At 46.8% G+C, this 12,435-nt stretch overlaps 1 protein-coding gene across 1 annotated transcript; it reads left to right on the top strand.

Moving 5' to 3' along the window:
• The first annotated feature begins 7,358 nt into the window (after positions 1–7,358).
• Positions 7,359–9,047, top strand: LOC149360986 (neprilysin-1-like). Its single transcript, XM_089567970.1, has 2 exons — positions 7,359–7,499; positions 8,286–9,047. Exons 1-2 carry the CDS (start codon positions 7,359–7,361, stop codon positions 9,045–9,047), a joined length of 903 nt encoding a protein of 300 aa, XP_089424096.1.
• The last annotated feature ends 3,388 nt before the right edge of the window (positions 9,048–12,435 follow it).

Here is a 12,435-nt window from a genome sequence, read left to right as displayed (position 1 = left end):
TTCCAAGCATAGCGACGCTATTCCTCTCTTGATAGTCTTGGAGTGCGCCGAGTCATACGGCAACAACTCCTTCTTTGCTCGTGGGTATTAGCCCCAGGAGACGTGTCCTTCACAGAACGTTAATTTAAGGTCTAAAAACTGTAAAACCGAAACTTCAGGCAGTTCATGGGTAAAAGACATACCAAGACCGTGTTTGTTAAAAGTATCTAAAACATCACCTACTGTAGAGGGGTAGGTGATCCTGCATCTTTTGCACAAGGGTCCCAAATATGGTTTGCAACCTGGTGTTCCAGCACATGGACTGATTGCAGTGAACCGCAAAGTGGCCCTTAAGGCGAAAGACGAAGACCAGGACCGCTGCCTTCTTGAAGGCGTGGACTGCCTGCGGAAGTTTGCTCCAAAACATTCTGACTTACGTACTGACAGTGCCTTTAATGGCGTGGTGTCATTCTTCAAGAGCAAGAACCTGATGCTTGTACAAGGTTATAAGGAGGGCGAGTTTGTTGTTTTACCCCAAGAAATTTACAGTCAGAAAGCGCAGGCAGCTGTGAACAGTAATTTTGTACCTGTTAAGAAAATGCAAGTTAGGATTAAGACAAGGTTCGTTGAATTTTGCAAGAGGTTAAAGCTGAATTCACTCGCCGCGGACATCACTAATAGCAGGGGTAACAGCCTGATCCCTTTCTTCACAGCTAAGACCGCACAAACCGCAAATTCCGTTTAGGACCATTGTCAGTGAGCAATGCGGGCCGGGCTCTATTATTTTACTTTCCTTTTAGACAAGCCCACCCTAACATCTGTCAGTGAGCAAGGGTCGTGGCAGATAAACGTCAGCCAATTCTTGTTAAACAAGCTTAACAGCCTTGTCTTGGACGATCCCTTTCTCATCAAAAAGTCAATCGATGTCGCACAGTTTATTAAGTCTAATGAAGACATTGGCTTTGGTTTTTCTATAGATATTCAAGACCTTTCTTATTCCGTGCTCAGATTTTACTTTCTGTTAAGGAATGCATGAGGAAAACGGCGACGTGTCATGCCAGAGCTTAGCAGGATTGTCTGTAGATAATTCTTTAGCGTTATTGCAGTTTTACTTGAATGCTACTTTTATTGTTTTTAACGACCAGCCTTTTTTCAGCGAAACGGCATTTGCATAGGGTCATGTGTAGCCACTATTCTCTGCGACATTTTTTAGCTAAGGTAGATAAGCGGCTGGATGAGAATTTCAAGGCGGAGGGGACAGTTTTAATAGTTTTTAGATATGTAGATGATTTTTTAGTACTTTTAACAAAGCAGGAGTCAATCACCTACCCCTCTACAGTAGGTGATGTTTTAGATACTTTTAACAAACACGGTCTTGGTTTGTCTTTTACCCATGAACTGCCCGAAGTTTCGGTTTTACAGTTTTTAGACCTTAAATTAACGTTCTGTGAAGGACACGTCTGCTGGTGCTATTACCCACGAGCAAAGAAGGAGTTGTTGCCGTATGACTCGGCGCACTCCAAGACTATCAAGAGAGGAATAGCGTTGCTATGCTTGGAATCTTCTCTCCAAAAATCGTGCCCACATCAGATGTTCCAGAGCTTTAATTATCAGATAAGCAGGCTTGTGGCTGCAGGGCTTTCCTGGTCGGTTCTGACAGCAGTCTCTGAGGCCATCCTCCAGAAGTTCAAGCGTGGAACGAGACAAAAAACGGCTGATGCTCTTCAAAAGGCCCCTAGGCCAGAAGTTGTGCACTACCTCCACAAAATCTCGCACAACCTCAAAAAAGTTGCTGGCAGGCATGGAGTACATTTCTTGTTCTCGGCTCCGAACAAGTTGGGAAAGCTCTGTCCACGCATTTGCAGTGCAAAAAAGCGCGAGTGCCTGAAAAAGCACCAGAAGCCTTTTGTAAGGTGTTCCACTGGAGTGGTTTATTCCATTCCCCTGTCTTGTGGAAAGTTTTATGTAGGCCAAACTGCACGTTGTGTCAACGACCGTCTATGGGAACACGCCCTAAATGTAGAAAACAAAAGCGATAAATACAAGAATCTTGTTGCACATGTAAGTGTGGAGCATGCGTGGCTCGGTTTGAGGAGACAAAGGTTCTTGGTAAAAGTAGACAGGACAGCGCGGATAAGCCTAGAAGCCTACCACATACAGAAACTTGGCAGCGAGTGCATCAGCGAACCTCCTTTATCTCTGTTCCAGGCTGAGATTGACTATTTTAATGCAGCTACTTGTTGATTAGATGGAAGATAAACGGAAGTGTGATGCCCTTGTCTATCTGCGCATGCGCCCGCGATTTGATGGCTCTGAAACAACCCTTGTTTTTGTTTTTTTGTCATTTTCTCTCACGATCCTTCGGCCTATAAAAGTTGTGGCTTTCGAGGAATAAATTCAGTTGACAGCGCTTTTGTGTGTGTTTCGTCTCTCTTGTCCGTGTCTTTGTTTGCGCTATAACATTTCTAATTCAAGGCCATTTCGAGCATGCAAAATGTTGTATTGGAGAACTGAAATACTGGTATTCATTGCAAAATGACAGACCCCATATAGCTCTCATTGAAGGCATGTGACAAAATACTGAAGAGAAGGTCATAATGTGGGTAAAAAAAAAAACGAGGCCCAAGGGAATGCTTCCGGGGACGTCCAAAATTTCAGGTTATGGCAGGATGCATAAGAATTCGCAAGGGAAATCTGCCGACTGCTGGTTGTGTAAGCATGGATCCAGTTTAGAGCTATTGGATGCAAGTTAAAGCGCGACAAAACGGTCCTTACATAAATAAGGTATTCACATGCTTTTCCAAAGCAAAGAAAAAAAAAACATCAGGGGAATGTAGCAGTCAAGGTGTATGTCGTGAAGAACAAGAGCAAGTTGGCTATTGCATCAATGTTTTCTAAAGGTTTGCCTATTTGGATGAACCAACATAATGAGCCAAAAGATTACGAAATGTGTTGCGTGATTTGCAGCACATGAAAATGGCATAAATAGCGCCATAGGTGCAGGGTGATGACGGGCAAGAAACATACAGGGGCCAAGCTATGATGAGTCAGGAGGCTATCTGCACAGCATGCACTAGATATGCGAACAGAATCATGCTTTTTGTCCGATTGTTGTTTTCTGTAAAATTCACAAAACTTCATCAGAGTGTACTTTGGGGTGAACTGGGGGCAAGTTGGCATCTCGAAATTGTGCTAAGGGACAACGGCGGAGCAAGAATTGCTCCCCAGTGCAGTGCTATTGGTCCCGTCGTCTTTGTTCCTAACGTAGCTTTACCAGCTCCACAGGGCTCATTTTGCAGTGTCCAAGTAATCGTATCTGTATACCAAGCAGTCACAGGAAAACGAACGTAGCAAATAAACGTATGCATGTGCATCGACGACACCTTCTCAAGGCTTCGAGAATGTCTTGTCAAGCATACTGCTGCGGCTGACGCAGGAAGCGCTGCCAAACAACCGCTTAACACTAACCAATAAAGCCGATTTTGCGAGAAGCTCTGCAACAATAGTATTGTGAACACACCGTCCAGTTTCGTACCGCTGATCTCCCGATCCCAGCCGTAGCCTTGTGTTTTAGTGCTCGCCACGGCTACAGGAGGTCGGGGGTTCGATTCTCGCGGCCGCCGGTCTACCCAGCCGGTTAATCCAATGTGAACAGGCGGTCCCCCGGCCCAGCGCTCGGCTCTCGAAGGGTGCACCGCGTGGGAATGACAGCCTGCGCCTCGAAATTCCCGTCGAGTGTGGGCAAAAAAAAGGGGACCACAAGTTGGGCTTCTACCGCACGGGACGGATTGGTTGGTTGACGGCGGAACAACAACGTCAAGACAACTATGGTCTTAGATCCTTTTCCCAAGCATCGCACCATAGAAGAGCCGAGAACCAGGTCAGGGGAAATCTTGTACCCATTAAGTGGGTACCCGGCGGCACTGGGGATCGAAGCCAGCACATCCCGAATGCGAGGCGGACGCTCTACCACAAGGCCAACGCTTCGTGAGCAAACTCTACGACAAACAGTGTCATTTACTATGAGACGCTTCAAGACCACTGCATTTTTCTGATTGCAGTGGTAACCAAGATCCCACTTCAACTTCATATTGCCAAGCATTTGTCAATATTGACTTATTACTGCTAAGCAAAAAGAGAAAAAAAAGCAATCGCAATGGTTTTCTGAATATTTGTTTTGTTTTTCATCAAGACCCGTTATGCCCACCACTCTCTGTGGACAGTTTTGATCGCATAAGCTGCTGCCACACTTTTTTTTCTGCTTTACGTCAATTGAAATGCTCATGAAAACAGACAGTTGGCACAGTTGGAAAACAGTGGGCACATATTAGAGATTTGTACACTGCCAGATTTGTATACACACACACTCTCGCCTTACACATCAATCAGATAAAGAGCATGGAACAGCATTCCGCACGAACAGACGAAGAGCTCATGTTAAGTGCAATCTAGGCTTCACCCTTAAGTAGTCCTACTGAGGGGTGTCCGGACCTGCGCAGGTAGTGGCCTGCCGATCAGCAGAGTTATATCAATTATTACTATTAATATTTATTTATTTTATGTGTAGCAGAAGTAATCAAGTTCACGTGCAACGTTCTAATGGTTGAAGACCTTGATTCATTCATAAACATCATAAATAAAGCACTAATTAAGCTCCCTTTTTTATGAGCGCACATACGTGCTCTCCCAAGTAGGTATGCCTGAAAGAGCGTATTGCACTACTAGCACTTTTTTGTATGCGAGAAAATGACTGAGTGGTTTGCGAGAGTTTCAACAGGTGCTGCAAGCGTTCTTAATATGTATAATGTGATAAGGTCCTGTTTACACGATGCATTTCGAACTGATTTCATTTTTTTAGGCTTAGAAACGGCTGCCTTGAGACGATTCAACTTAAATTCAACAGAAATTGCTCTACAATTAACGTGTTCACTACGCTCAACCAAAATTTTGTTTAGCAGGTGTTGAGTAGGCTCAACATACATAGAGTTCATGTTGATATACGGTTGATTCAACAGGAGCTCAACAAGCCGGCAACTGAAGCTCAAACGTCATTGTTGTAGAGGCCAGTTTTGGCTGCTATATGCGTAACACGAATCCACATTATTCTGCATGTTAGCGGACGCTTCGCCATCAATGGCATCTCCGGAGAGCGGGAGACCCCCGCCAAGGAAACGCGTGCCTTCCCCGCGCCACACCCTGGCCGAAGAGATCCGGGCCATCGTCGAGCTGCAGGAGATGGTGAGCGCACGGATTTCTCTGCACGTCCGCCGTCGGCGGTCGCTTCCCAGTGACTATAGTTACCAGCATCCGACTTGAGCACATGGCTGGTCGGAGGCTCTGAGCTTCTCCGAAACTCCAGTCATACCTGACGACCAGCAGCCGCGCCTGTACCCTTACCTGGAGAGGACCTGTGGAAGCGCGTGGTTTGGGTTTCGGGAGGCTTAGGGTAACCAGTAAAGGTGTGTAGCGGGTGCAGCCGCGGTAGAACGTTAAAACATCTGTTCATTCAGCCTCCCCTGGTCGATTTTGCATTGTGAAGGAGAGGAACTTATAACGGAGTCTTCTAAATGGAGTTTTGAGCGGAGGTTGGCTGGTTAAAAGAGAAGACCACGGGGAAAGGGTGAAGGTACGGTGCAGTACAAAGAGGGCGCTATGGCTTCTAGTCGGATTTTATGGTTCGCTATGCAACATATGTCTGCAGAAAACGCAAGAATTTGACTGCTTGAGTGCGTTTTCGCTTAATCCGCAGATGGGAAACCAGCGATGGCTACAGTGTAATTCAATGTCACATTCTTTTTAAAGAGCTGCCCCTTTCACGACAGGATGCAGCTGTCCACCTACTGTAAGGCATCTGCTTCTCCTTTGGGCTCCGTATAACTGCACGCAATATACGCACAATGCCTAGGTTCTTCGCCCGACCCGAGTCGGTCGGAAAGTAACGCCGGTGGCATTTTTTACCTATTAACGTTTGCAGTCTACTAAAGGGGGTAACGGGTAACGGAATGGATTCCAAGAGAAGGCAAGCGTAGCAGCGGACGGCAGAAAGTTTGGTTGGCGGATGAGATTAAGAAGTTTGCGGTGATACAGGGGCCGCAACTGGCAAAAAACAGGGTTAATACGAGAGACATGGGAGAGGCCTTTGCCCTGCAGAGGGTGTACCCAGGCTGATGGTGATGATGATGATGAAAGAGGCCCAAGCCAGGATAACTGCGCTCCAGATGCCGTTTGTGGCTGTGACGCATGCATGTCTGACGGGGTAGTAACAACGCTTTAACAACAAAAACAGCATAATTTTTCTCTGCGCCGATCAAATTGAGCTGCGTGCCTTTAGGTTTTGAGCAGTAGCTCCGCTATTAGCGATGCTTAAGTGAATGTAATCCCCTCTCCCACCATCCCAGATCCGCGGCTTCTATTCGGGTGCCTGGAGCGATTAACAGACACTGCCTTTGCTCAATCATTCTTGTCAATGAAAATGTTTTGATACCTTATCAGCAAAACTTATGAGTGGCATACCGACTTGGACTATGTTATGAATAGCTGCCGTGTTTCTAGGAGCGCGCGCCTGGGCGAAACGTCGGGTACTCCCGGCTCGTTATACTCGCTGTCGCTGGATTAGGAAATGAGCCAGTGGCCGTACGATTTATTATTCCTTGTCGTTTTGATATCTGAACTATAATCGTCACTTTTACTGCTCTCTTAACTGCTGAGCCGATGCCAACACAGTGGGACGGGAGCTGGGAACCGCGAGAAGTGTGATGTCACTCATTCTTCCCGCCTGGGCGGCTGGCAAATGGCGCGACGCAGAAAACCTAAAAAACAACGCCATCCTAGCAAGAGTGCCTGAAATAACGACTCACACTTTTGGTAATAGCACCCTCTCAATGTATTTTCACTGATTTCACGGAATGCCCCAATTTTCCTCCAATATCCCTTTTAACCGACAGTTGTAAACACTTTCCCAGGCCGACACAGGAACGCTGTCCATTGAATCACCGTACCGGAGCAAGGAGCAGAGTGCGCCTTCTAAGAACAGGTGCGCCGTCATCGCAGCCGTGGCAACAGCCGCCGTCACCGTTGCCGCCGGCATCCTCCTCCTCCGACTGCTCCTTCCGAGCTTCGGCGAAAACAAAGCCGGCCCAGACGTCTGCAGTTCGGCGGCTTGCGAGATGCACCGCATCATCATCGGCGTCGACCGCCACCCACCGGACCAGAAACCATGCGACGACTTCGGCAGGTTCGTCTGCGGCGGCTGGAACAACTCACAGCCTCTAATGGCTGACACCGTGCACGCGGAAAGAGTCACCGCCTGGCTTTTGCATCTATCTATGCCAGGCACATACAGCAACCCGAAGTACACCGTGGTGTGAAGGGTTGAACAGATGGCCGCCGACTGCAAGGACCAGACACGCGGCCACGACGCTGAAGCCGTGACTGCGCTTGTTGAGTTTATGTCGCGGGAGCTCTTCCCCTGGCTGGTAGACGAGCCTGATGCCATAATTGGACGGTTGGACGACTACTCTGTACCTTTAAGCACATTGTTCCAGCTTGCTGTCAAGTGGTCTCTCCCTCTATGGTTCGATATCTACCTCTCGCTTCCCAATTCAGAAGAGGAGACCACCCAGAACCGCTCATTTTTATTTAGGCCTTGTCCCATGGGTGTCTTGTGGAAGCGAATACACGACGTTGTTTTGAGCTATAAAGGTTTCTACAAAACCTACGTTGATATGTTTATGCAGAATGTATACGACAGAAATAACGTCACATCGCAGCTGTATCGCTCTTTCCTATCTGAAAGCTCAACTGTACAGGGCCACATATTCGGTAACCTCACCCGTGCCTACATCACTGGCTACACCACGCCCGTGATCACTGAAGCTGGAAACTTGCCATCCTTTGGAAAAAATATCTCGGCAGATCAATGGATGGAAGTACTGCAGTCGTCTTACAGCTTCAAACCGCCCATCAACAAGAGAAACGTAGTCTTCGCAAGCGATGATGCCATTACAACTTCCTTGACCCAACTGCTGAAAACCTACTCGGCTCGTGATGTAACCTTCCACACAGCGTGGTGGCTGACCCAGATTCTGGCAACTCACACCAGCAAGGAAACCAGCCACGAAATCAATCTCGACAAAAAGGGCAGACTGATCTACGGGCTGTCATGCGGTCTTTTAATGTCCGCGAGTTATCATGTTCTCATCGCGAGTATCAATCTCAGCGGCCTTACCACCAAAGAGAAAACCTCAGCGCTGACTTTGCTGAACAACGTATACAGCTTAGCACTAAATGGGCTCCGTTCCGCTAAGCGAATCGACAACCGGACAAGGGACAGCCTGACGGACACGTTAGCAGAGACGAACACGATTATCTGGCCCGCCGAGCGACAACAAAGCGACGAAAGCCTGCTGCGCCTCTACGGGGACGAGTACAACACCACGCTGGGCTTCTTCGGCCACTGGCGTACCAGCCGAGTGCAGCTGCAGCGCTCAGTGGAAAGCGCGGATTATGCCATTGGAGAGATGCTCTTCAAGCTGGACTCCCGTTTTATGGCCGCGTACAACCCGCTCTCTAATGTGGTGGCTGTCTCCGAGGCAGCTCTGCTTCCGCCCTTCTTTTACCCGCGAGCCCCGAGTGCCATCCTCTACGGGGGTCTGGGATTCTTGTACGCGAAACAAGTCGTTAGGAGCTTGCACACCATGGCTGTCTACGCGAAGAAGCGGGATCCTCTGAACGGCACCGTCAGCTTCTGGGACCTCCTGTTCTGCCCCGAAGCTGCCGACGCGCGTGCGCTCTTCCCTGAGCTGCCTGCCCTTCAGATCGCTCATGCAGCTTACAAGAAGTTTCGCAACGATGCCGAGGACCTGCGTCTCAAGGGAATGGAGCAGTACAGCGCCGAGCAGGTGTTCTTCCTCACCGCCTGTCACGGAACGTGCGAGCTGGGCCTCGATGGCACACTGCAATCCGAGCCATGCAACCGCATGATGCGCAACTTCGGGCCCTTCTCTGACGCCTTCTCATGCCCGCGTGGCTCCCCGATGAATCCAGAAAAAAAGTGTAATTACCTTTGACACAATCTCCTTAGTGCCTTCAGCGCTCACACTGCAGCGAGATGTTCATGAATTCTTGAGCACCGAACCTTGAGAGCACCTTAGGCTCTATCGTGCGTCTGGGAAACTCACATTGGTTTCTGTGCTTCTTTTGTGGAATACTGCTTGTCTGAAGTGTTAATGTGTTAGATTTTGAGCCAATATCGCACACTGCTTGTTGTGTTTTGCTGAAGCTGCAAATTTGCGTTTGGAACTAAGGCAGTGGTGGTCCTTATCGCGCTGAAGAGTGATGCTAGGTTGTAATATAAAGTAGCAGCGAAGCAATATTTTCGCCTTGGAATTTAAGGGAGTTCTTTGTGAACACGTGATCTTTTTCTAGCATTAACTGGGGGTTATTATCTGCTGTACATACTGTTAAAGAACCTCATCTGTTCATTCTACGTTGTTTTGACTATTCCTTAACTTAGCAGATTACTGAACCCTCGCAATGCACTGTTAACACATAATATGCTCGATTTAATCCTGATGACAAATTCAGCCTTGTTTCCAATGTAACTAATCTCGATGGCCTTAGAGATCACCCTGTTATCGTGGGGTGTATTACTAGCCCACCGGAAAGAAAACAAACCGCAAAAATTAGGGTCATAACACAAGTGTGGTAGAAGTACTAACTCGGAGCTAATAACTTTTACCAAGGAATTTCAGGAGGGTTATCAGTTCCGCTCTTTTTGCACACTTTTTAAAGAAACGGTAACTATATTTACCGACAGTTTTGTGCCGGCAATTACCACCATATGTAAGAAAACTAGCCCTGGGTTTGGTCAATCTTCCATACGGTTGTACAGGAATGCAATAAATAGTCTTGTGAACTCCTGACTGATACCCAAAATGTGACCGGGAATATGTCATTGCTGAGATCCACCCATCGTCACTTCAGACACGATGCTAGATCTTTCCTATAGAATAATCCTATTCGATGTTGGCGTACGGCTGATCCCAGAATTCATCCCGATATACTCACCTACACCAATGACAAAGTTGATGCTGACTTAGAAGGTTCTGCGCTGTAGGATAAATCATTACCTTCTGTTTTTACTCGTGGAGATGCTTGCTCGACTCCTTCGCTAACTGGCTAGAAATTACTAATTTATTTACACTAGTGCTAGTTTCAACACGAGATCGTAGCAGGTGGCAATGACTACAATATCAAGTTTAAAACAATAAAGAGAAATGGCAAGCAGGTCAACAGAAAGGGATTTTTGGCAATGAATGTTAGTTTACTAGCAGGCAGGTTATCAAAGAATAGCTTAAAAATTCAGAACAGTAGATAAAACAAGTAGATGGCAATCGTTCCTGCTTGCAAGGATGTTAGGACAAGAAGTATTTAAATATAGGAAAAAAAGACTAAGCGAAAGAGGCAACAGGTCACGACAGGCAATACAATCATACATTCTAAAACATCAAGGAATGGCAACAAGTAATGATTGCGCAGTCATCTGGTAGAGCTCCTTATTGATTTCTGTTACATTCTAATCTTGAGGTGAAGGAAGGCAGTGAGTACAGTTTAGTTAGCGTGAATTCCACACAGTGAATTCGAGTTTAGTAAACGTCACTTCTGGCCTACCTCAGGGAAGTGTGGGTCATTCGCTCTTAAATTTATATTAGCGATTTACCCAACTCTCTATCATCCTGAGTTCGATCAGTTTTTTTTTTCGAGAAGTCTGCCATGAGGCATAAGTAGCTCGATTGGTTGCTGAGGACTGCGCAATATATCAAAACATTATCCTCAACACAGTAAATCCATGGTGCACTTAACGTCGTCATAACTCAAGTTGTGACTTTCACGAACCGATCTCCTGCGGTTCCTACCAGGTATCGCCTGAATGGAAGCATGGTTGAGACTACCAGTACGCATAAATATCTTGGAGTTCACGGATAATCGCTCTCTTTGTATTTTTAAATATTAAACAAGGGCCGTCACATCTGAAGAAACTTTTTTACATCTTATTAATCCGAAAGTACAGTACGCATTAACTATCTGGGATCCGGCCTCATTAACACTGAATCATTACAGAGCCGTGCCGCTCGTTTCATTTTCTTGAAGTATTCACGTTTTACCAGTGTCACAGCATTAAAAAACGCGCCCAACTCTACTTCTCACCACGTCACCGCAAGTTATCACGCCTCGCACTTTTCCACCTGCTGTATCATCATCCGCTGCGCTCCGGCTTCTTTCAGTCACCCTCATTTGTTTTTCCACGCCACGAGCACCTCTTCCATCATAGCGCGCCGCATGCTGCACATCATTTTACTCCGTCATTTATTCCACGCACAATGGTCAATTGGAATGAGTGCCATCTACGATTGCTACCAAGTTAAACATGTATCCAAATTTCAACAACTCATCCGCTCAGTATTTGGTAGTAATCTCCTTCTTTATTTTTCTTGTTTATGTTGTACTTTTTGTATTGCTGTATATATTTTACTTTTATGCATATGCTGTCCCTTCTCTATGACCGCATTAACATCGACGTAGTTTCATGCGTTATATATTTTATGTATTGCCTCCTCTCCCCACCCCTCTTGGAGGGTATTTTGAATAAATAAGTAAATATGGTCTGCCGTTTCTTTACCGGTGCGCAGCAGGCAAAAAAAAAATAAAGAAGCAACTCCGAGTAAATGAACGTGCTCAACTTAAGGCGCCAGAATATACATGTGGGTGGAACGACATCACTCTCCCTTGCATCGTGGACACGTGCTTCCTGCTTTCTTTGAAACTCTTTCCCGATTTATACGAGGGGTTGCTGAGACGCCCGATTGGATTGCGCAGTGAGAATAGATCGATATAAAGATATGAAAGTGGACAACTGCGCAGCATGGTCCTCCCTCAGACTGTTGCGATCGTTGATCAAGCTTTTCAGGTTCATAAAAAAAATGATGGAATATGTCGCCAAACCAGCCTTCAGCAGAATATTTGACGCTAGCAATGTCGTCGGAGCGACGACTTTTCAGGTGTTACTTCAAGTTAGGAAACAAGCTCGTGTGAAGCTCCGGAACCGGGTGATGGGGGGGGGGGGGGGGTGAGGGCGAGAGGGCGTTGATGTTTCTGGAAACCCAGGGTCTCCACTTTGGCAGCCACAAGTTCGAACATGTAAAAATTGCATTGTCCTGCAACGAAATGATCCCTTTGGTCAACTTACCAGAGATTTGTCTTGTGTTTGTCAGCTGGTTGAGGAGACTGGCTACAACTCTCTGCGTTTATACCATAGCCCTGAGGTAGGCACAGTCGATCAGCAGAACGCTATTTATCCCAGGAAATCGCCGCCATGACTTTTTTGACCAATTTCTGGATGCAAAACTACTACGATCGCGGGAACCCTCTGTGGAGCCGTTCCTCTGACTGCTCCTG

Source organism: Amblyomma mixtum, chromosome 2, assembly GCF_055824585.1.
Source record: "Amblyomma mixtum isolate Tamu chromosome 2, ASM5582458v1, whole genome shotgun sequence".
In the NCBI taxonomy this organism is placed as follows: Eukaryota; Metazoa; Arthropoda; class Arachnida; order Ixodida; family Ixodidae; genus Amblyomma; species Amblyomma mixtum.
The sequence above is the reverse complement of the archived record's forward strand: the minus strand, read 5'-3'. Positions and strand labels throughout refer to the sequence as shown.

What these genes read in the sequence shown, in the direction of transcription:
- LOC149360986 (XM_089567970.1), top strand. Translation starts at nt 7,359, where the DNA reads ATGGCCGCCGACTGCAAGGACCAGACACGCGGCCACGACGCTGAAGCC. An exon ending in GACGGTTGGACGACTACTCT is followed by an intron (nt 7,500 to 8,285) that starts GTACCTTTAAGC and finishes CGTTCCGCTAAG; the next exon opens with CGAATCGACAACCGGACAAG.